General features: G+C 34.7%; 1 protein-coding gene across 6 annotated transcripts in view; it reads left to right on the forward strand.

The window, feature by feature from the left end:
* Window positions 1-23,577, forward strand: part of SNX14 (sorting nexin 14) — a 65,428-nt gene that overhangs the window by 6,341 nt on the left and 35,510 nt on the right. For 2 of the 6 annotated variants that reach the window (XM_036871490.1, XM_036871493.1), the window contains exons 2-14: window positions 1,856-1,976; window positions 3,132-3,208; window positions 3,290-3,368; window positions 7,001-7,044; window positions 9,280-9,367; window positions 12,482-12,566; window positions 16,975-17,131; window positions 18,273-18,348; window positions 19,490-19,534; window positions 19,641-19,721; window positions 19,822-19,936; window positions 22,491-22,646; window positions 23,005-23,129. In XM_036871490.1, the coding sequence (XP_036727385.1) occupies window positions 1,856-1,976; window positions 3,132-3,208; window positions 3,290-3,368; window positions 7,001-7,044; window positions 9,280-9,367; window positions 12,482-12,566; window positions 16,975-17,131; window positions 18,273-18,348; window positions 19,490-19,534; window positions 19,641-19,721; window positions 19,822-19,936; window positions 22,491-22,646; window positions 23,005-23,129 (1,249 nt within the window). Of the gene's footprint in view, window positions 1-1,855; window positions 1,977-3,131; window positions 3,209-3,289; window positions 3,369-7,000; window positions 7,045-9,279; window positions 9,368-12,481; window positions 12,567-16,974; window positions 17,132-18,120; window positions 18,221-18,272; window positions 18,349-19,489; window positions 19,535-19,640; window positions 19,722-19,821; window positions 19,937-22,490; window positions 22,647-23,004; window positions 23,130-23,577 lie in introns of those variants that run through there. The other 4 variants (XM_036871491.1, XM_036871495.1, XM_036871492.1 and 1 more) reach the window with 3 other exon arrangements.

Genomic DNA, 23,577 nt, shown 5'->3' on the forward strand with positions numbered 1-23,577 from the left:
TTTTTTTATATTGACAGCCGTTTTGACTTGACCCCCGGTTGTCTTCTCAACTCTTCTAATTACTAGATTCCTTTACGGATTCCTCTTGTTCTGCTTATTTCTAAAATGTATTATGTTCTCTTCTTTTTTCATTCTGCAGCTTTTCCCTGGTCATGTCATTCGTTCCCATGACTTCAGTGATCTTTATGCTGGTAATTTCCAAACCTTTATCCTTGGCCCATATTCTCTGCAGAGATCTAAACTACCCAATATTTGGCTGGTTATGGAACATTTCTGCTTGACATGTCTTGAGATATCTGAAACTCAACATGTCCAAAAGGAACTGATTTTTAATCTCTCCCTTCTCCTTGCATCTAATCAACTACTTAGTCCCCTTAATTCTTCCTCCTAGATGTCTCAAAACAGTCAGCTTCTTTTTATTTCTAAGTCTCTTCCCTAGTACAGGCCATCTGTAGACTCTCCTAGATTAATTACTGCAGCAGCTTTCTAATTAGCCTGCATGCTTCCAGTTTAGGCCATTCTCCATATTGCCGCCTGAGTGTCTACTGATCATCTGGTGATACTACTCTTTTTCTTAAAACTCTTAAAAATTCTTAAAATCTTCTTAAAACTCTTCATTGTCTCCTGGGCATTACTCAGGACTCTTGATAGTAGGTGAAAGAAACTCAGCTCACACTAGGTTTGGCAAAGAGGGGAATCATGGGAAGATTATGTAAAGTGCAGAAAGAACTGGAGTGTAGCTGGGCCTCAGAGACACATAGAACCAGGGTTTGGAATACTGCCAATACTTTCTGCACCTCCCGGATTTTCCTGCTTCTCTCTGTGGACTGGCTTCATTCTCTTCTCACTAGGTAGTGATTTGTGGCCTGAAGAGCTAGCACCAAAGTTTGTACTGTACGGTTTGCACAGCTAACAGCCGTGATGGGGTAATTAGAATTTGAACTGTGATGTTGGGGGGCTGGTGTCTCACAAAGTCTTGGCAACTGAAATGTATGCACGTCAGAGCTGTGCGCTGTGAGGACTGGCCGTATCGGGACACCTTAACATGGCTTACTCTATGACACTGTGTCATGTGGCTTTGGCTTGGCTTTTCTAGATTCATCTCAAGGCCACTTCTTCCTTGGAACTGTGCTCAGATCTTAGCCCACGTAGTTCTCTCCAGTTTGAATTCCCCTGCCTCTTCCCCAGTCCCTCCTTCCTCTACCCTGTCCTCTTCTGTTGGTTTTCTCCTACTCTTTAAGGTTTTCCACAGACACAGCTTTCTCTGAAAAAAGTTTTTCTGTCTTTTCAAGTTTGGGTTGTGTATTTTGCCCTAGGAGTTCTCGTATCATGCATACTTTCTCTGTCATAATATAGAACACATCATCACGCTGTATTGTATTTACTTACTTACCTGTTATACCTACCAGATAGTGTTTTCCATGCAAATAGAGACCATGGCAGTGCTGTTCCTTACTGTATCCCTAGAGCCTAGTACTATGTAGCACAAAATGGGCACTCAGTAAAATTGATTTAATGAAAAATAATCAGAATTTTGGTGGGGTTTGAATACTACACTGTCATTAGAAGATATTCTGGAAAAATGTGGTATTGGCTAAATATGACAACCTAGGTACCAAATTATGAAATATTGAGAATTTATACTTCTTTATACTTTTAATGAAATATACAGTTGATAGCATACATTCTGTGATTCTTATAGTTAGTAGATACATTACAGAAAATCATGACTGGAGAAGTTGCTTCAGCCTGGTACAGTAGGTGCTTAATTAAAAACTTGTGAAATCAATGAAGGGACAAATTAGTGTTATATGCTTTTTTTTGGTTCTAATAATTACCTTCCTTTATTTCTAAGGTATCTTCATGTTTTAATGATCTTCTGGTCGTTTGTTGCTGGAGTTGTCACATTCTACTGCTCATTAGGACCTGATTCTCTCTTACCAAATATATTCTTCACGATAAAATACAAACCCAAGGTAAAATATATGTGTTCTTACTTTTAAAAGAGTATGTATGACCCTGTGCTATTCGATATTGTTCATGAAAGCATGTTAAAGCAGTGATTTTTAAAAAATACATCTGCTATTATTTAATAATGGAAGACATCAGAACATTTTTAAAGTGAAATTTGCATATATGTTTATTTTTAAAGTATATAGGTCTCCCAGGAGGAGCTATAGAAAGAAAATAAAAAACTCTCAGAAAATTGGGCTCCACTATTTTAGAGTGTCCTTTGACTGCATATTAACTATGAGGACAGTGAATTAAAACAGAGGTTTCCAAAGTTGGTTGTACAGTAGAATCACCTGAGGAATCTTTTAAAAAGTACAGACTCCTGGGCCCTACCACTAGATTTTGATTGAATAGTTCTGGGTTAGGGCCTTGTAATTAGGACCTGTTAAAAGCCTTCCAGGTGATTCTGAGGCACAGACACAAACAGGGAACTAATTGTTCCCTAAATGTTTATTTGCTCCATAGAAACAAACCAGTAATATTTCTTTAACGAAAATAATTAGTTTTTCTGAACTTTGATAAAAGTGGTAGTGTATTGAGTCTGTGTCTGGTAGGCAAAGTCCCTACTGTGTAGATCAGGATTGAGTGGGATATCTTGAAGTCTTCCTTGAAAATTCTCCAAGTTGATGTAGTCCCTCATCTCAGGTTGGTTGATATTTCTACTCAGAGGAAACACAGCTGAAAGTGATACCCCGTATTTGGTCAGGAACCTTACTAGTTTTCACGCGTCTTCTCCCTCATTGAATTCAAGGTTTTGGAGAAGTAGAAAATAGTTTTTTCTTATACCTTTGCAGTAGAGTATCATTTTCAAATATAGATTTATTTTATTTTTTTTATTTTTAGTAAGTGAGCATAACAATTGACTTTAATTTTAAGCTTGAAAATTTGGCTTAGTTATTGTAAAGCATTTCATTAGGTATTTTTTTCCTATTGGCAGTTTGGTATAGCAAGTATTATTTATTACAAAGAATGGTTTCCGTGTTAAAGCAGATACTAGTTAAAAAAAAAATCATGTCCTTTGAATTCATACATTGATTAACAAACTTTTGGAAAGTTGATTCTCTTCAGTAAATATGATACGTAAAGTAAAGACAAATCTCCCCATTTCCCTTTTTTAGCAGTTAGGACTTCAGGAATTATTTCCTCAAGGTCGTAGCTGTGCTGTTTGTGGTAAAGTGAAATGTAAACGACATAGGTACGTTAAACACTTTTAATTTGTTGATCCTTCCAGTTACCTTTCGGATTTCAAGCAGTTTAACTGTATGATTTTCTTTAGACCTGCCTTGCTGCTTGAGAACTACCAGCCATGGCTAGACCTGAAAATTTCTTCCAAGGTTGATGCATCTCTCTCAGAGGTAACTGATTTAAATAAAATTGCTATGTATACCCAAGCAGAAAGTATTAAATACCTATGGAAAACTTAATCATGGAGCATTTTTTTTTTAAATAAATTTATTTATTTATTTATTTATTTATTTTGGCTGTGTTGGGTCTTCGTTTCTGTGCGAGGGCTTTCTCTAGTTGTGGCAAGCGGGGGCCACTCTTCATCGCGGTGCGCGGGCCTTTCACTATCGCAACCTCTCTTGTTGCGGAGCACAGGCTCCAGACACGCAGGCTCAGTAGTTGTGGCTCACGGGCCTAGCCACTCCGCGGCATGTGGGATCTTCCCAGACCAGGGCTCGAACCTGTGTCCCCTGCATTGGCAGGCGGACTCCCAACCACTGCTCCACCAGGGAAGCCCGGAGCATTTTAATATATGCTGCCTAATCAATTCTTGGCTGGTAGTTGATTGTTATACAACTTGAATGGTAAACTAGAAATGTTTTTGGATCCCATGTCTAATTGAAATGGACATTTTAGCCAAAAAAAGTAGTCTTTTACCTAGTTATTGTTTACCTCTTATAAAAATAGTCATTTTTATTATAGAACAGTAGAAATAACCATTTTGTAATTCCAGAGGAGACCTGAGCTACAAGGAGCCAATGTATATCTTACTGAATTGTGACCCCATTTTTGACACTAACTTGAGCAGAGAGTCAGATACGTTTCACTGTTTCTCCATAGTGTAGGAGTAGAAAGCGTGTTCTCTTATCTTTGTTCCAGTCACATTTTATATGTACCTTTTTGGTAACATATCATGTTTTATTTATTTCTTTGAGAGACTTGGTCTCTCCATCTGAGAAAGCAGTCAAGTCCTTGAAGTCAGGGAATGGGTCTCATTTGTTCCCAGCACCAAGTGCAGGTGCCAGATATATTGTTGGTACCTGATAGATATGTATTGAATTAAACTGAATGCTAATTAGTTGAAGAATAGCATTAGGCATCTGAATCCTGCCTTAATTGTCCTTTTTCCCAGTTTGTATCTTTCTTTGGCTAAAAGTATGCTGCATAAATACTAAACTGTTGGCATTTTTCTTTTTCATTTCTTCTGTAAGCTCTTTTTCATTCTTCAGATTCCCTGATTTAAGACTGTGCTGTCCAGTATAGTAGCCACTAGCCACATGCGGCTATTGATAAACACTTGAAATGTGTTAGTCCAGATTGAGATGTGCTGTATATGTAAAATATGTACTGGATTTTGAGGACTTAGTAAGGAAAAAGAAATGTAAAATATCCTATTATATATTTTACGTTGATTACATATATGATAATATTTTGGGTATATTGGGTTAAATAAGATATATCATAAAATTAACTTCACCTGTTTCTTTTTACTTTTTAAAAAACATAGCTACTAGAAAATTTGAAATAATGTATGTGGCTCACATTATATTTCTATTGGAGAGTGCTGATTTGAGGTCTGTTGAAGACAAGACTTATAGGAAGAGTACTATTTGTAGTTTGACACTTCGTTTCTTTTTAAAAATTGAAAAAACTGATGTAAAGCTCTTAGCCTAGTGCCTGGCACATGTTGGTGTTCAATAAATACTAGCTCCAATATTTAAAAACATTTTCTGAGATCTTGCTGTAGGCAGGAACTGGACTAGGCCCTAGGCGTAAAAAGAGAAATCAAATATGGTTCCTTTCTTCTGGGAACTTTAGTCTAGGAGGGAGATAGCCATTTAAACAGACATATACAATATAATGTAATGCAGGCTATAGTGGAAGAAATGTGCAAGGTGTATCATTAGCACAGAGGAAGAAGTGCATAACTGTTGAGAGGAGCAGTCAGGAAATATAACTAGAAGTTTATCAGCCTGATAGTGTGGGAAAGGGTATTTCAGAGTGTGGGAATAGCTTTTGGAAGGAAAGAGAGGCTTTGAAACAAGGTGGAGTGTTCAGCAAACTGGAGGGTGAAATGCGAAGGAGGATGTGGGCAACGAAGAGACCAGACTCTATTAGCAAGTATTTATCGATCACTTACTGTATAGTAGATATTGTACTAATCACTGTACTTGCATTATTCATGTAATCATACAACCTATGAAGTAGGGTGCTATTATTGATTTGATGGTTTTACCAAAGGAAGGGTTTAGAGAGTTTTAATAATTTTCTCAGGTATCATACTTGGTTGGTAGCAGAACTCAGTCTAAAACCCAGGACTGCCTTAGTTCTTAACTGATTTTTATATGGCCCTTTAGAAATCAGATCATCAGAAGACTTAAAAGGCCACGCTGAAGTTTAATTGATCGGAAGTCAGTGATTTTCAAATTGCGTAACTAGAGTTTTCAGATGTGACTCACAGGATGCAGTGGGAGGTGAAAAGGAAGTAGACGGTCACAGGGGCTGGCAAGCAGCTTTCTCTCGCCCCTTCACAATCAGTGCAGCTCCATACTTTGATATGTTGTGGTTTGATATATTGAGGGTTTCATTCAGGGGAGTGATGTGGTCAAATGCATGTTTTAGATCACTTTGGCAGCTTTATGGAGGGTGGAGGGGAGCTTTATGGAAGGAGGGAGACTAGTTTAGAGGCTGTTGCTATATATAGGGATGAGAAGATGAGGACCTGAACAGTGGAGCTGTAGAAAAGAGCTACTTAGGATGTAAACTTAGTAGGGCTTCTGATTGAAGTTGGGGGAATAATATATTAATAAGATGAAATGTTTAATGGTAAATTTTCTAGTCTCCTCTCTGTGTCCTAACACTGTCTATATATGTCTTATTTTTGCAGGTGATAGCACTAATGCTTCCTTTTTTAGTAAAAAATCCAAATCTTGTTGCCTTAGTATTTAGAGTCCACAGTCTTCATTACTGCTGCAGAGAAGGTATATAGTCAGATTAGATATATTGTTTCATTCCCTCCCTAGTGTTTTTTAAAGTTAATGCCCACTGCTACAAGTCCTTTTAAAAATTAAACTTTACTGCTCCACCCAGGCTCAAGGAACAGAATGTTTAACACCCAGGATTTCTTTTGTTTTGTTTTGTTACTTTTTCACATATAACTTGATTTTCAGTGTACAGCTAAAATTTTCACAAAGTGAGCATATTCATATAATCAACCCCCAGATCAAGAAACAAAAACATTATTAGCACCCAGAAGTGCCCCTCATGCTCCCTTCTAGTCACTATCCTCGCTTCAAAGATAGTCACTGACACCTAATTGTAACCCTTTGCATAAGTCTTATATATTTGTTTCTTCATTTTATTCTGGGAATGCTGACTTACAGAGAGGGTTAGCAATGCAAAAGACTAGCCTATTATTTTCCTTATTTCCATAGAACTTTTTTGGTTCAGTGAAGCTTCAGAGTCAGAACAATTTAGATTTTTAAAAAAATTTTTTAATTATAAGAATATTTAAAAATGTGTGTCATTCTAATAGTAATTTTTCTTTTTTATGGTTTTCAAAGTATTTTTTCATATGTTTTCTTTCATCATCACAACCATGTAAAGTTGACATATACATTTTGTCATGTGAAAGTGTGATATTAGATGTCAATATATGGGATACTAAACTTAGTTTTTATTATATATTTCTTAGTAGTAGAGTTTATTTTCCTAGAATGAGTTAACTAACTTGATTTTTCTTGGAAAAATAATTTTTATGCAGGTTCTTGAATTAGTGTTGGAAAACTTCATTTACCCCTGGTACAGGTAAGTTCTTTCTATAAGACCTTTTTTCTATAGTATAGTGAATACCATTAAGTTAAGTGTGCTAATGATATGCTTTCAGTATAGGCCAGGACTTCTCAGTTTTGGCACTATTGACATTTTAGACCACGTAAATCTTTGCTGTGGGGACCTGTACTGTGCATTATAGGGTATTTAGCCGCACCCTTGGCTTTTTCCTAGCGAATGCTGGTGGTACCCCTTCTTCCCCCTAGTTGTGACCACCAAAAATGTCTTCAGAGATTGCCACATTTACCTGGGAGGCACAGTGGTCCCAGTTAAGAACCATTGATTAGGTCATCAATTAACAGTTTAGTGATGGCAAAGAGGAACCTAGGCTACTTTTTGAAAGAAAAGTAACTTGTAGAATTTTTTTTTTTTATCATCTTTATTGGAGTATAATTGCTTTACAATGTTGTGTTAGTTTCTGCTGTATAACAAAGTGAATCAGCTATACGTGTACATATATCCCCATATCTCCTCCCTCTTGCGTCTCCCTCCCACCCTCCCTATCCCACCCCTCTAGGTGGTCACAAAGCACTGAGCTGATCTCCCTGTGCTATGCAGCTGCTTCCCACTAGCTATCTGTTTTACATTTGGTAGTATATATATGTCAATGCTACTCTCTCACTTCGTCCCAGCTTACCCTTCCCCCTCCCCGTGTCCTCAAGTAACTTGTAGAATTTCTCATGACTCCTAATTGTAGGAGTGATTTACTATTTTGTATGCACTTTTTACATTTGAAATAGTTGTACATTTACAGGAAAAATTTATATTCAGATATTTCATTAAATTGAAAGTTAATTTCAATAGACTTTTCCTGGAAAATTAATATGTTTTTTCCAAAGTAACTTTGTGTTTGGTGTCTGATGTGGATGTACAAGTGCCCTATGCTTAGCAGGATATGGATCTGAAAAAAAAAGTCTAGTTTGACAATCAGAAATCCCAAGTTATATCATTTAATAAAACAGATGTTCCCTTACATAAGCATCATGTGTTTAGTTATATATTTGAACACTTAAACCTGTATGACTTACAGATGTAATATTTAATGATAACTACCCAAATTTTATATAGATTCAGTATATTTTGAATTTCCTAATTTAAAAATGCTAGTAGGGGACTTCCCTGGTGGTCCAGTGGTTAGGACTCAGCGCTTTCACTGCTGTGGGCCTAGGTTCGATTCCTGATCAGGGAACTAAGATCCCACAAGCCACGTGGCATGGCCGGAAAAAAAAAAAATGCTAGTAGTTGAGTTGATCTATAGTGTATTAAAACAAATTTAATATTCAGTTTATATGGCATATTTTCCTGAAAAGCTTATTATATAAATTAATTTTTTACATTGGAGTCTGTCTTAAATATGGGGCATTTGCCACTTAAGTAAAGTTGATGGTGAGGCCTTTTGTAAAATGAATCCTGTTGTAAAACTTCCCCACCGCGACCCCGCCCCACCCCTACGCCCACATTATGACTCTTCAGACATAAAATCTGGCTGTATTTGTAAATGTTAAAGTCTGTATTTTCTCCTTTGATGCTGTGATATCCGCTTCCTTGGAGTTAATAGTGGGAAGCATGATTGATACAATTATCTTCCTTATTCTACCAAGGGACTTAACAGGTAGCATCATCTTCAAGTTCAGAATATCACCATTATATGTACCTTTCTTTCTTGCCTTTGACTAGGGAAGTATCCTTATTCTTCTAGGGACCTCAGGGCTACAGGAAAACTCAAAATTTCTGTTTAAAAACAGTTGAGTTTCAGTTTATTTTCTTTTTCAAATAGAACACACACTTTTTTTCCTTACTTTTAGAATTAGTTTATATTATTAATCTAGAAATATTTAAACTAATTTAAAATTTAGTATGTAATTCTGTTGCTTCTCAAAATTATTCTTTGTTTTATTTCTTAGATATTTCTTTGATGATGTTTAGAAAATGATCTTAAAAATCTTAAAAATATGACCACGTACACGTGACTGTCTGCAGGGAAATATATACTATAATCTAGTTAACAGTAATTATGTCTTGGTACTAGAATTATGGGAGATTTCTATTCTTTGTACATTTCTTTTGTTCTATACTGTAATGCATTATTTGTTAAAAAAAGTAGCGTAAGTAAATGGAAAAAAGTCAGTTCTAGACTTTTCTTGTTTTCTGGAAGGGGAAGCTGTGTATTTCTTTGAACTTCTAAATGCTTGCTTTTCTCCTCAATTGAAGGGATGTAACAGATGATGAGTCCTTTGTTGATGAACTGAGAATTATATTACGGTTTTTTGCATCTGTCTTAATTCGAAGGATTCACAAGGTATATATTTATAATGAGAAATTTGGGAATTTCTATACTGTATGTATTTGTTCTGTTCCTCACTTTTAATTTTTTAGATTAAAAGATAAATGGATTACTTTTGATTAATTGATCAGTTTTGCTTTCTTTATTTTAATGTTTGGATATCTTGGTTTGTGGCGATTAGAAATAAAAAGACAATTAGAGAAAAAAAAAATTCATGTTCCAGTCAGATGAATTTACTGAATACAGGGTAATGATTATGATCTACTTTTTAAAAAATTTGAAGCCATAGTTTGTTTATGTTTGAGATTCTGTCTGTATATACTTAACATTGTGTTGGCTGTAGACATAAATACTTGTCTACTGCCTTGTCAGTTCGATAGAGTTGAACATATTGACAATAAATTGGCATATCGTATCTGCCATTAGTAAATAAAGATAAATCTTGTTAAATGTTTCTATACCTATTTGAGAAGTGAACAATACAGTCAAGTACTGTGGCAAAGATATGCAAAAATTATGAATAAGTAGTTCACAAAAGAAAAATATAAAATGGCCAGTGAATATTTGAAAATATGTTGTCTCACATGAAATGTAGTCTTTTGATGAGATACTATTCTCTTGCCTATCAGGTTGGGAAAGGTGAAAAAGAATGATAATATCTAGCAGTGGTGATTGTGGGGAAACAGGCAAAGCAAGTACAAATTCAGATTCATGTAACTCTTACCCTGGAAGGCAGTTTGGTAATCTTTATTAAAAGACTTAAAAATGTCTATGCTCCCAAATTTAATTCCATTTTTTTTCTTAGTATGTTTTAAAGAAATAATCACAGTAGTTTGTAAAAATGTATGTTCAAAGATTCATTGCAGTATAGTTTATAATAAGGAAGTTTGAAAAGGAAAACTGATGTCCAGTGGTAGGATTGTTGGTTGATTGAATATAATACATGCTAACTATAAAATCCTTTCTGTAGTTTTTGTGATTGCTTGCTTTCATGTAGCATAATGTTTGTGATTGGTTGTTTTCACTTAGCATAATATTTTCAAGGTTTATTCATGTTGTCATGTTGTAGCTGTATCAGTACTTATTCTTTTTTATGTCTGAGTAATATTCTGTTGTATGGCTATGCCACATTTTGTTCATCCATCCATCCATCCATCAGTTGGCTATTATGAATAATGCTGCCATAGTGTTTGTGTACAGGTTTTTTGTGGGAGGAGGGGGTGGAATATTTGCTTTCATTTCTTTTGGGTTTACCTAGGAGTGTAATTGCTGGGTCAAGTGGTAACTCTGTGTTTAACTTTTGAGGAACTGTCAGACTGTTTTCCTAAGTGGCTGTACCATTTTGTCTTCCCACCAGCAGTGTATGAGGGTTCTGATTTCTCCACATCCTTGCCAGAACTAGTTATTATCTCACTTTTTGATTCTAACCATGCTAGTGGGTGTGAAGTGGTATCTCACTGTGGCTTTGATTTGCCTTTCCCTATGACTAATGTTGTCGAGCATCCTTTCAGATGCTTATTTGCCATTTGTGTATCTTTTTTGGGGAAGAAATGTGTATTCAAATTCTTTACCCATTTTTTTAAACTGAGTTATTTGTCTTTTAATTATTGAGATGTAAGAGTTTATTATCTATTCTGGGTATACTTCCTTCATCAGATATATGATTTTCAAATATTTTTTTCCACTTTCTGGATTGTTATGGTACATTTCATATTATCTGTATACTGTCCTGGGAGATAAGTGGGTTATTTTCATACCCATTTTATAGAAAGTTAGTAATATTCTTTGTCAGAGTGTCAGAGGTAGTTGATGGGCAAAAGATTAGGCCTGGGTCATGTCATTCCTAGTACAATGTTATATCCTTGATAACATGGCCTGACTAATGTAAATTGGGAGTTTGGGGATAATGAAAACAATCATTTAAGGTCCACAGTGTTTTGGTTTTTTTTCTTTTTTTAATCAAAGTTTAGTGACAAACTCACTATTTTATCGTTTTGATTTTGACCTGAAGTCTCTAAAATGGAACTTACAAGGGAAAATTTTCATGCGTATTCTCAGAAGACAAAATTCCATAAAATATTTAAAAATGAAAACATCTTGTTTATTTGATAAATGTATATGAGACGAATTTATAATCACTGAGTACCAAGAGAGCAGGGATAAATGCAGAGTAATGTTATTGTGCAAAAAGGTGTGCTGCTAGCAAAAACATCCCCTCTTATTGAACATGTTTGATCTTATACAGCCAAAAGATATCTGTAATCTGCTCTGGGTTTTACTAGTAAATCACTAAAATTTGGGGGTTTATGATCCATTACACTTACTAGATTTATCAGCCTGTGATGTTTTTCCTCTTTCTTAATGAGGAATTTAAAAAGAACTGAAAAGTTAACACAAAACAACACTATTGTGATGCAATTTTCTCATGCCTTTGATAAAGGGAGAATATGATGTGTTGAGCTTTGTGATGGAAGATAAGCCTGTTGAACTCCAGTAAACATGCTTTTTGGTGATTTACTTAATTTGCAGGGCTTTTTTTTAAGTTATTTTATTTTATGTCTCTTTTATGTGTGTACTTGTAAGCCCCCAGTCCTCTCTTACTAACCTACCCTAGTCACTACAGTTTCCAACCTTTAAGTTGAACAATGCCTGTGGGGAATGATGAAACTTAATATTATTCAAAAATAGAATGCTTCCATATATCTTGAAACCAGGATTTACCTTGTAAGCTGAATGAAAAGTTTATTTTCAAGTGACCTTAGTAAACACAAGTTTATAACCTCAAAGGGACGATAAAGTTACTTGAGATTTTTTTTCTTGAATGCATTTAGAATGAACACATTAAAGAAATAAGTCAAGAATAAAGATACTATTTTGTGAGAAAAATTTAGTATATAGGGTATGCATATGAAGGTGTATTTTCATTACTGTTGTAGTAAAACTGTCTAAATTTACAGTTAGTATGATCCAAGAATGTAAAGTGCTTTTAAATTATATTTTTGAAAGATTCCCAATAATACCACTGATTTTTAAGATCATATGTTCCAATACCTTAAATACATTGTTCCTGCCATTGTAACTTAGTGATAATTATTTTAAAAGTTTTATTTTAATGTTGAATTTTTCTAGGTGGATATTCCATCTATTATCACCAAGAAACTATTAAAAGCAGCAATGAAGCACATAGAAGTGATCGTTAAAGCCAGTCAGAAAGGTAATACAAAGTTTTACGTTTCTTACACTGCTACAAAGTTTGAGTGAGTTTGTTTTTATACACCAACTTTCACTTTAAATATCTAAGTCTGAGTACTGATAAATTAAGTGATATATTCACAGATGCTGTGAAAGTATTAGTTTAAACTGAAATCCCTTTCAATAATTTGTTAACATACAAGTGATTTTGAGAACTCAAGAATCTATGAAAATTAAGGTACACTCGGATAATCTTTAGACATATTATTGATGAATCTTGTCTTTTTTTGAATGGTAGTCTGTTGCCTTCATTACTTCCTCTGAGGTGTCTCTCACATCTCTTCCCTCCTTTTTTCTTAATGATTTCAACAGTTTTGATGGAGCCTATCCTATTTATTGCTACTGTGTTAATTTCACAATGCCACAATTCTGTTACCTCCCTACTCAAAAAAAACCCAAAAAACTTAGCAACTGCTACAGAGTCGAAACTGTCCTATATTTTAAACCCTTTCCTATTTAGTCAAGTATTTTGATCTACTCTTGTCCTTAACTGTGTATGATACTTTAGCCAGGATGACCTGTTTGCAGTTTCTTATGTGTATCCTGGCCTTTATACTGTCATGATGTACACATAGCATACATTCATCAAACGTTTGCTGATTGGATGAAACCTTCATTTGGGGGCTTTTCTTGCTCTTAGATCAAGCTGAAATATACCTTTTAAACAAAATTACTTATATGCTCTGTACTTAGTTCTTTGTGAAACTGAGATTTTCCTTGTATCTGCATTTGGTATTCTTCTTTGTCATTGCTTCCCCAAGTATGTTCTGCAGAATACTACTCTATGTAGATGACTATGTAGAAGAAGTATCATGGTCATATTTTCTGGTAATTACTATGTATTGTATTCCTCTTCTGGAAATACCCAGTAAGTACTAGCATTCCAAAGTATCTCAGTAGTCCTGCAGCAAAGAAGTAACTTTAACTTTTTTTTAACCCAGCACATCCCAAACTCATTTGAGCATGGAACCAATTTTCCCTCCCTCATAATATCAGTTTGTATAATCACAGTATATTTGGGGAAATTGTAGAGTGGTAGTTAAATTATTAGTTTATTTGTCCTTTGGTATGAATAATTCCTCAGGTATGAGAAGCATTTCAAATTACATTTTTAAATTTTTCTGTGTTCATCTTATAATATTATAACAATTCAAAAGTTTTACCTTCAACATAGTTAAAAAGTGGAAGAGTTTAAATACGTATAATTTAATTGTTAAATTAAAAAAATTAACTTTTAAAATAATTGTCCTGTCGCTGGCAAAAACACACCAGAAGATAGTAACTTTGTTGTAGCCATTTTGTTAAGGCTACTGTACTGTCAGATAAAAATATAGAAAAGTGTTGTTTTTTTTTTTTTATTAGTAAACTTTACTTTTTAGAGCAGTTTTAAGTTTACAGAAAAACTGAGCAGAAATTATAGAGAGTTCCCATATATTTCCCCCTTTCCCTATTATTAACACCTTGCATTGGTTGGTACATTTGTTACAATTGATATGCCAGTACTGAGACATCATTATTAACTAAAGTCCATAGTTTTTATTAGGGTTTTACTCTTTGTATTGTACATTCTGTGGATTCTGACAAATGCTTAATGCCATGTATCCATCAACACAACATCATACTGAATAGTTTCACTGCCCCCACCAGCCCCCTGTGTTTCACCTATTTATCCCTCCCTCCTTCCTTCATGAACCCCAGCAACCGCTGATCTTTTTACTCTTTCTACAGTTTTGCCTTTTCCAGATGTCATATAGTTGGAATCATACTGTAGCCTTTTCAGACTGTAGCCTTTTCTTTCATTTAGAACTATCATTTAAGGCTCCTCCATGTCTTTTTGTGGAGTTGATAGCTCATTTCTTTTTATTGCTCAATTATATTCCATTGTACAGATGTACCACAGTTTGTTTATACATTCATCTTTTGCAGGATATCTTGGTTGCTTCTAAATTTTGGCAATTACGAATAAAGCTGCTATAAACATTTATGTGCAAGTTTTTGTGTGGGAAAATTATTTTTAATATGGTCTTAATTTTGTTGTAAAGACAAACACTTTGAACTCAGGGTATGAGTAAATTGAGTCATCTTTTATTTTTATTTTTTAATCGATCAGTTTAATAAAATATCCAACTTATTTTGTTTCTGTGAAAGTGGTGTCATATATATAGACGAGTTTGACTGGAATTTATCCTTGAGTCTTTGCAAGAGAGGGGTTGCTAAATTGCTACTATTCATGCAAAAAATGGTCCTCAATTACAAAATCAGCATAAAATGCTAGATTGGATTCATTAATGACATTGTAATTAATGAAATCCATAGAATTAAAAGGCCAGAGAATTAGGAGGACTGCATTTTATCCAAAGGTCCTGGTGTTCTAAATATTATAACAGTGAATTAGACTTGTAAAAAGGGTTTTCAGGTTTTTGATTTTTCTTCTCTTTCATGCATGAATTTGTTTTCTAAATTCTTTGGCTTCACAATTGTGTATACTCAGGAAATTAAAGGTTCAGCTCTTTATACATATTCATTTTTACTTTCTTGGTGTTCTCTCCTTAACCTGCCTCTTGAGAGTAGGAATTACAAAGAGGTTTTCTATGTAAGTCCTTCTATCACCCTTAGAAATGTTGAAAATATATACATTAGAAGCATTGGTTTAATTTAAATTCAGTAGTAATTGAAGGACCTTATATCAGTCTTTCACCCTAAAGTTATCTCTTTGTTGTGGATTCTGGGGACTTTTCCTTTTGTGGTCTGAAAACTGCCCACTGATTAGACAGGAGATATACTGGTGATTAGTGGGGATTAATCCATGCCCTGTTTTTCAGCATCTATATATTATGTGTGAATGCTTAATTGCACCGGATATTATAATTACTTGTGCATTTTGCATGGCAGCTTTTCAGTGTTAACTATTTAATGACTGTTTACTGAGGTGGAAACTGAGACTCAAAGGGATTATATCATTTAAGATCATCAGTTAATGGGGCTTCCCTGGTGGCGCAGTGGTTAGGAATCCGCCTGCCAATGCAGGGGACACGGGTTCGTGCCCTGGTCTGGGAAGATCCCACATGCCGCGGAGCGGCTAGGCCCGTGAGCCACAACTACTGAGCCTGCGCATCTGGAGCCTGTGCTCCGCAACGGGAGAGGCCACGACAGTGAGAGGCCCACGCACCGCAATGAAGAGTGGCCCCCGCTCGCTGCAACTGGAGAAAGCCCTTGCACAGAAACGAAGACCCAACACAGCCAAAAATAAATAAATAAATAAATAAATTAAAAAAAAAAAAAAAAAAAAAAAAAGATCATCAGTTAATAAAGAAGTAGAACTGGGATTTAGCATAGCTTAGTCTTCTTATTTTAAATCCCTGCGCATGATATAAAGTTTTAAAAGACCTGTACCCCAAATTCTTGGGGCAAAATGCATGGTAAACAATTGTATAATGATAAAATAAAATACATTCTTAATAAAAACTATGTCCTTGTTTGCTAGTCCTTCTTTTGTACCTCTGGCACAGGTAGCCTTTATTTACTTTCTTAGTTCTCACACCATTAGAATGTATGTTTTGGCTTTTCTTTGGTAAATGTGCTTGCATTCTCTCAATGAAAATAGAAATAAATTGTAAAAAATAAATGCCATTTGAATTAGGGTTAAGATTCCCTTCACAGACTCCATGATTTTAAAACTTGGCTCAGAATGCAAATAGGGGAAAGCATGACTTGTTTTTCTCCTGCTCCTTTTTAAAGTATTAGTTTAGTGTTTGGCCTTTTAAGAAAACTTTTTGTTAGTGTAACTTTTATCATCAGTTAACGTTTATTAAGTAATCTAACTTCATGGACTTCCACCATATACAGTTCTGTACCTTTTGTGTCCTATACTGTGGGCAGAAGATGCAGAACTGAACCAAGGACGCCAGTTTCTATACTCTAATTTCTTCAAAGGGTTACCTGAATGATTTTGATTTGAACTTTAAGAGGGATTTTTTTAATATTTGCAGGGGATGAACAGGCTGTAACGTTTGATAACAAAAGCTTTGTGTGTGCTAGAAGATGTTTTCTATAGTTTTTTCCACTTTAAACAATTTGCTTTTCTTTAATATACTTTGTAATGACCTGAGTTTAAAGTTTTGTTTACCAAGGGTGAAAGGGCTTTTTTATCAGTTAATTTTGAATAATTAAAAAACTTCCCACAAAGAGAAAACTTACTTTCTTTATATCCTTTTTGTGAAAAATTTCCCAGTAGAATACATATTGGAAAGAAAGGAAGGCTAAGAAAGGAATGGCTGTGTTAAATTAATTTCTGTTTGTTAGTGGAAATGGCTGAAGTTATTTAACATTGTTAACTTCTTCCAATATTTATTTTTTATCTCTATTTATAGTAGAAAATACAGAGTTTTTACAGCAAGCTGCTTTAGAAGAATATGGTCCAGAGCTTCATGTGGCTTTGAGGAGTCGAAGAGATGAATTACATTATTTAAGGAAACTTACTGAACTACTTTTTCCTTATATTTTGCCTCCGAAAGCAACAGACTGCAGGTATAAATAGACTGGAAAATGTCATAGCATACCATACCGTATGTATATTGCTGTTCTTGATCATAATAGGAATATACTAAAACTTGAGGTTAGGCTATGATATGAATAATTTTTCATTTAAGAAATATAATTTATCAGGTCTTAAAATGCCATTTTAGGTACTAAGCATTCATGATGTGTTGTGTTGCTAAGAATTTTTTCTTGGAAATTGATCTTAGGAAATCAAAGACAAATGTAAAAAATTAATTTTCTTACTTGAGATCATTATACTTTATTACTTCCTTGGTGTTCCTTTTAAAAGACATGCATATTATGATTCACTGGCAGAAACACTTTGAACAAATTATACAGACAAGTTTGGGTTTTAAGGTATCCACCTGGGAAGTATAGTTAGAGGTCATTTAGTCCAGCCTCCCTTATTTCTGCAAGAGCATGTTTAGATTATTCCATAAAGTTACCTCTTTACTCTTATCCTAATAATCCTTAGAGGAAAAAGACCATGGCTTATTTTTATTTATTTATTTATTTATTTAAATGGAAGTATAATTTATAATGTTAAATTAGTTTCAGGTGTACAACATAGTAATTCAATATTTTTATAGATTATACTCCATTTAGAGTTATTACAAAATGATGGCTGTATTTCCCTGTGCTGTAAAATACATACAACCATGGCTTATTTTTAGTGATGTACTTTAAATATTACTTTATTGTATTTAACATTTTTAATTAAATTAAAAAAATATTTTAATTAAAATATTTTTACTTTAAACAAATTGTTTTATAATATTAATTTAAATTAATTATAAAAATTATGCTATTACAAGTATTAGGTTTTATGTATTAATTTATTATATGTAAAATTTTAATATTTGAGGTGGTGTTTTTCTAATGCTCACTCAGGTTCCTCCTGCAGAGGAAATGCTTTTTTCCTCTTAAATAGTATTCTCTTTTAGCTAGGTAAGGGCTCTGGGTGTGGTCTGTGAACCAGTAGCATGAGCGTTACTTGGGGGCTTGTTAGAGATGGCAGAGTCTCAGCGCATACCCCAGACCTACTGATGATAGTCCGCATAATAACAAGATTCCCAGGTAAGACCTGATGTAAATCACTAAATATGTACAATGTTGTTCCTTTTTCCAGATCCCTGACCTTACTTTTAAGAGAGATTCTCTCTGGTTCAGTGTTCCTCCCTTCTTTGGATTTCCTAGCTGATCCAGTAAGACGTAAAAAACATTTTTTTTCTTTCATTGTGATCAGATACATAAAACATAAAATTTACCATCTTAAATGTTTTTCTATGTACAGTTCAGTGGTATTAAATACATTTATGTTGTTGAGCAACCACCACCATTACCTATCTCCAGAACTCTTTTTATCTCGTAAAACTGAAACTCTGTACCCATGTAAACAGTAATTCTCTATTCCTCCTGGCCCCTGGCAACTCTACTTCCTGACTGTACTTTCTGTCTCAATGAATTTGACTACTCTAGTTACCACATATTAGTAGAATGATGCAGTATTTGCAGTATTTGGCTTATTTTACTTAGCATAATATCCTCAGTGTTCATCTGCATTGTAGCATATATCAGAATTGCCTTCCTTTTCAAGGCTGAGTAATATTTCATTTTAAGTATATGTTACATTTTGCTTATTCATTCATCTATTGATGGATACTTGGGTTGCTTTTACTTTTGATCCAGTAAGATTTTGAAGAAATAGGGATAATTGATAAATGTTTTGAATGCCAAAGTCAGAATAAATTTTCTTTTCCCATTTTCACAAAAGTTGAGAACCCTGTATCGTAGATTTTTTTTAAAAAGATTTATTTATTATTTATTTAATTTATTTTTGGCTGCATCGGGTCTTAGTTGCGGCACGCGGGATCTTTGTTGAGGCGTGTGGCTGCGTGGGCTCTTCATTGCGGTGCGTGGGCTTCTCTCTGGTTGTGGCATGTGGGTTTTCTCTCTCTAGTTGTGGCGCGCAGGCTCCAGGGCGTGTGGGCTCTGTAGTTTGCGGTATGCAGGCTCTCTAGTTGAGGTGGTCGAGCTCAGTAGTTGTGGTACATGGACTTAGTTGCCCTGTGGCATGTGGGATCTTCCCGGACCAGGGATTGAACCTGTGTCCCCTGCATCGGAAGGTGGATTCTTTACCACTGGACCACCAGGGAAGTCCAAAGAACCCTGTATTGTAGATTTTTAAAAAGTCCCTCTGTATTACATAAGTGCAGATGCTTTGCCACTGCTCCATTTGTTTCTTCATTTTTCCAGAAACTTTCATAATATGATAAAAGCTTTGAGAATTCTGGGCAAAATGCAGTAATGGATTTATTTTGATCTTTGTTTATTATTTTCCATTAGGATACTGTGAATCATTTGCTTATCATCTTCATAGATGACAGTCCAGTGAGTATTGAACATGTTAGAAAATACTTCAGATTGCATTGAGTTTTGATTCACATCTGTAAAATCAAATGACATGTTACTGAATTAATTAATTCTTTCTTCAAAGCCTGAAAAAGCGACTGAACCACCTTCCCCTTTGGTTCCATTCTTGCAGAAATTTGCAGAACCTAGAAATAAAAAACCATCTGTAAGTATTTTCAGCAATAACTTATATTACTTTTGATATAAACAATTTTATCATGTATTTACATAGCTCTAACTTACTCTTTCTCCCATATTGTATCAAGGTGTTGAAGTTAGAATTGAAGCAAATCAGAGAGCAACAAGATCTCTTATTTCGGTTTATGAACTTTCTGAAACAAGAAGGAGCAGTGCACGTGTTGCAGATTTGTCTGACTGTGGGTGAGGCTTATCTGTGTACTTTACTAAAGTCATTGTTAAACTTTGTCATATGTTTGACTGTTTAGATCAGATGTTGTAGCTGTCATCTGTTATTGTACTAAATTTCATTTGCTAGATACTCTAATAAGAGTACCTGTGAGTTATCTCTCAAGTGTCCACTTCTTTCCACATTGGAACATAATCTGTAACTGACTTCAACCAAATCCTCTTAGCAGAAAAATAACTGCTAAAAATTCAGAATAATGAAAATATATTAAAGACCCAGTCATTAGCACTTTGTCACAGTTTTTATTAAGGATTATTTTGATTCAATAATCAAATACAAAAATGTTTTATTTTGGCTAGAAGTTCTATAACGTCTTCCATTATTGGATTTAGAGACACTGTATGGACTCTCTGTGAGCAGACTAATTTTTTTTTTTTTTTTAAATTTTATAGCTACTTTTATTTTTATTTATTTACTTATTTTCGGCTGTGCTGGGTCTTCGGTTCGTGCGAGGGCTTTCTCCAGTTGCGGCAAGCGGGGGCCACTCCTCGTTGCGGTGCGGGGACCGCTCTTCATCGCGGTGCGCGGGCCTCTCACTATCGTGGCCCCTCCCGTTGCGGGGCACAGGCTCCAGACGCGCAGGCTCAGCAGCCGTGGCCCACGGGCCCAGCCGCTCCGCGGCATGTGGGATCTTCCCAGACCAGGGCTCGAACCCGCGTCCCCTGCATTAGCAGGCAGACTCTCAACCACTGCGCCACCAGGGAAGCCCAGACTAATTTTTTAATGTACCTAATTTCTTTTTTAAATATAACTTTTTAAAAATTGAGGTATAATTTACACAGTGAAACCCATAGAACTTAAATATACAGTTGAATCAGTTTTGACAAATCTGCACTCTGTATAACCTACAAACCTACACCTTTATTGAGATAAAGACCATATCCATCACCCTAGAAAGTTCCCTTAGGGCCCTTCCCAAATGATCCACCCCTGCTCCCACTCCTGCCAAAGCGATCACTGATCTCATTTCTCTCACCACAGATTAATTCTGCCTGTACAGTTTCCTTATATAAATGGAATCTCATAGTATGTACTCTTTTGTGCCTGGCTTCATTGACTGAGGATAATGCTTTTTAAGATTGAATCATGGTGTTGTGTAGATGAGTGGTTTGCTCTTTTTTATTGCTATGTGTAATATTCTTTTGTATGAGGGTACCACTCTTTCTTTATTCATTCTTCTTGTAGATGGATATCTGGACTGCTTCCACTTTTGGGCTATTCTGAATAAAGCTGCTGTGCACATTCTTACACACACGCGTGCGCACACACACATATTTTGGCCCTGATAGTCATTGGCATATTTACTTTTCCGGTGGTTTTTATTTTTTTCTCCAAAACCGGTTTCTATATCATTTTCCTTCTGCTGAAGTTCTTTTTTTTTTTTTTGCATTTCTTATAGTACCATTCAGCTGGGGGTAAATTCTCTTAACTTTTGTCTGAAAAGATGTTATTTTATATTCATTTTAAAAGGATATTTTCACCAAATATAAAATTTTAGGTTGATGGGTTTTTTTCATTCAACATTCTAAGTCATTCTTCCATTACCTTTTGAACAGCACCATTGTTTCTCAGGAGAAATTAGCTTCCATTCTTATGTTTGTTCCCCTGTATGTATGTCCCTTTTCTCCCTGATTGGTTTTGCAGTTTTCTCTTTATTTTGGGGTTTCAGCAATTTGACTGTAGTGTGTGGTTTTAAAAAAATTTATTCTGCTTGGATTTTACTTGAATGTTGGTGTTTTTCATCATTTTTGAAAATTCTTGGCTGTTATCTCTTCAAGTATTCTGCCTTGTTTTCTCTCTCCTTTCTTTTTGAGACTCCAATTATATGAATTTGCTGTCATCCCAAAGATCTTATATGTTCTGTTCCAGTTTTTTCTTTTTTTAAAAACTCCTTCCTTACCTCACTGGGTTTCAGTTTGGATAATTAAGAATTAAGGGGTAAGCTCCATATTACCTCTTGTAGTAAAAAAAAAAAAAAGGCAGTCAATATTTTGGCTTTCCTAATGCTGTCCTTTCTCATTTTAGAAAAAAAAGATTAATTTGTTCAGACTCTGAGCTCCATCACTAGTCTACAGCCTCCATGATGGACAGAAATATTGTTTAAAAACATTGGGACTAAAAAAAGCCTTAGTTTTCACTGTTATTTAGGGAATCAGATTTCAAAATATTAAAGACCCTTGGTATAAGAAATTAATCCAATATGTTCTTTAAACAGCATTTTACAAGTGTGTTTATTATTCTAAATTTTAGAAAATTTGTATTGCTGTGGAAATATTTATGCATTTTATATTCGCATATAAAATATTTGATTGAGCTTCTCTTTCATCTCAGTAGTTGTTTTACTCCCAATTAAATCTTTTTAAAAAGCTTAAAATGATGAGTAGATTGCTCATATTTGCTGCTGTTAATATTGATTACAATTAGAGTGGGAACATGAAGTTTTCATTGAGTAGTTTTATTCTATGAAAATAATTCTTTTTTTTTTTTTATTCTTTCCGAATTTGCTAGAGGAATTCAATGACAGAATTTTGCGACCAGAGTTATCAAATGATGAAATGCTATCTCTTCATGAAGAGTTGCAAAAGATATATAAAACATATTGTTTGGATGAAAGTATTGACAAAATTCGATTTGATCCCTTCATTGTAGAAGAGATTCAAAAAAGTAAGTAAAAGATGAGGATGAATTCTGTAGCTCTTTTACTCTTTTCAGAGTTTTCTCTTGTATTCCCTGCTTATTGCAACAGCTGTGTGAGATACACAGGCAGGCATTATCCTATTTTACTAACAAGATGAAAGCTTTGATGAGGAAACTTATTCACAATCACATAACTAATACTTGCCAGAACTGGAGCTTGGTTGTTCTAATTCCTCTCTAGTGTGATCTGCACCTTACAGTGGATTTTCTGCAAAACAGTCTTAGTATTGTTTGTATGCTCTTTTTACTGTAATGAATTTTAAACTAATATATAATGTATTTGTGCTTTTCATAAACAATTTTTGCAATATAATTTTTTTAACAGTTGCTGAAGGCCCATATATAGATGTTGTGAAACTTCAGACTATGAGATGTCTTTTTGAAGCATATGAACATGTACTTTCTCTCTTGGAAAATGTGTTTACTCCTATGTTTTGCCACAGTGATGAGGTTAGTCAAAATATTAATCTTGTTTGAAGATTTTTCCTCAAAATTTATTAGTGGCTTTGATATCGTTACATGAGTAATTCAAATAACAAAATAAACAGAAAAATAAAACATGGTTAATTAAGAAAATGAATACTATTTTCCACTACATAAGTTAATGGAGATTAGAAGCTGGTTATAAAAACAATTCTTAATACCAAAACCATGTTTGTATATATGTGACTAGAAGATTGCAACCAAATTGGTCTATCTGATTTGCCATATGCCTGAGTGGCTTTGTAGTGGTGATGCAGAAACCTCATTCTTCTTCTTCTTTTTAAAATATTTATTTATTTATTTATATGCCTGAGCTGGGTCTTAGTTGCGGCATGCGGGATCTTTAGTTGCAGCGTGCAGGATCTAGTTCCCTGACCAGGGATCGAACCCAGGTACCCTGCATTGGGAACACAGA

This window comes from Balaenoptera musculus, chromosome 12 (genome assembly GCF_009873245.2).
Source record: "Balaenoptera musculus isolate JJ_BM4_2016_0621 chromosome 12, mBalMus1.pri.v3, whole genome shotgun sequence".
In the NCBI taxonomy this organism is placed as follows: Eukaryota; Metazoa; Chordata; class Mammalia; order Artiodactyla; family Balaenopteridae; genus Balaenoptera; species Balaenoptera musculus.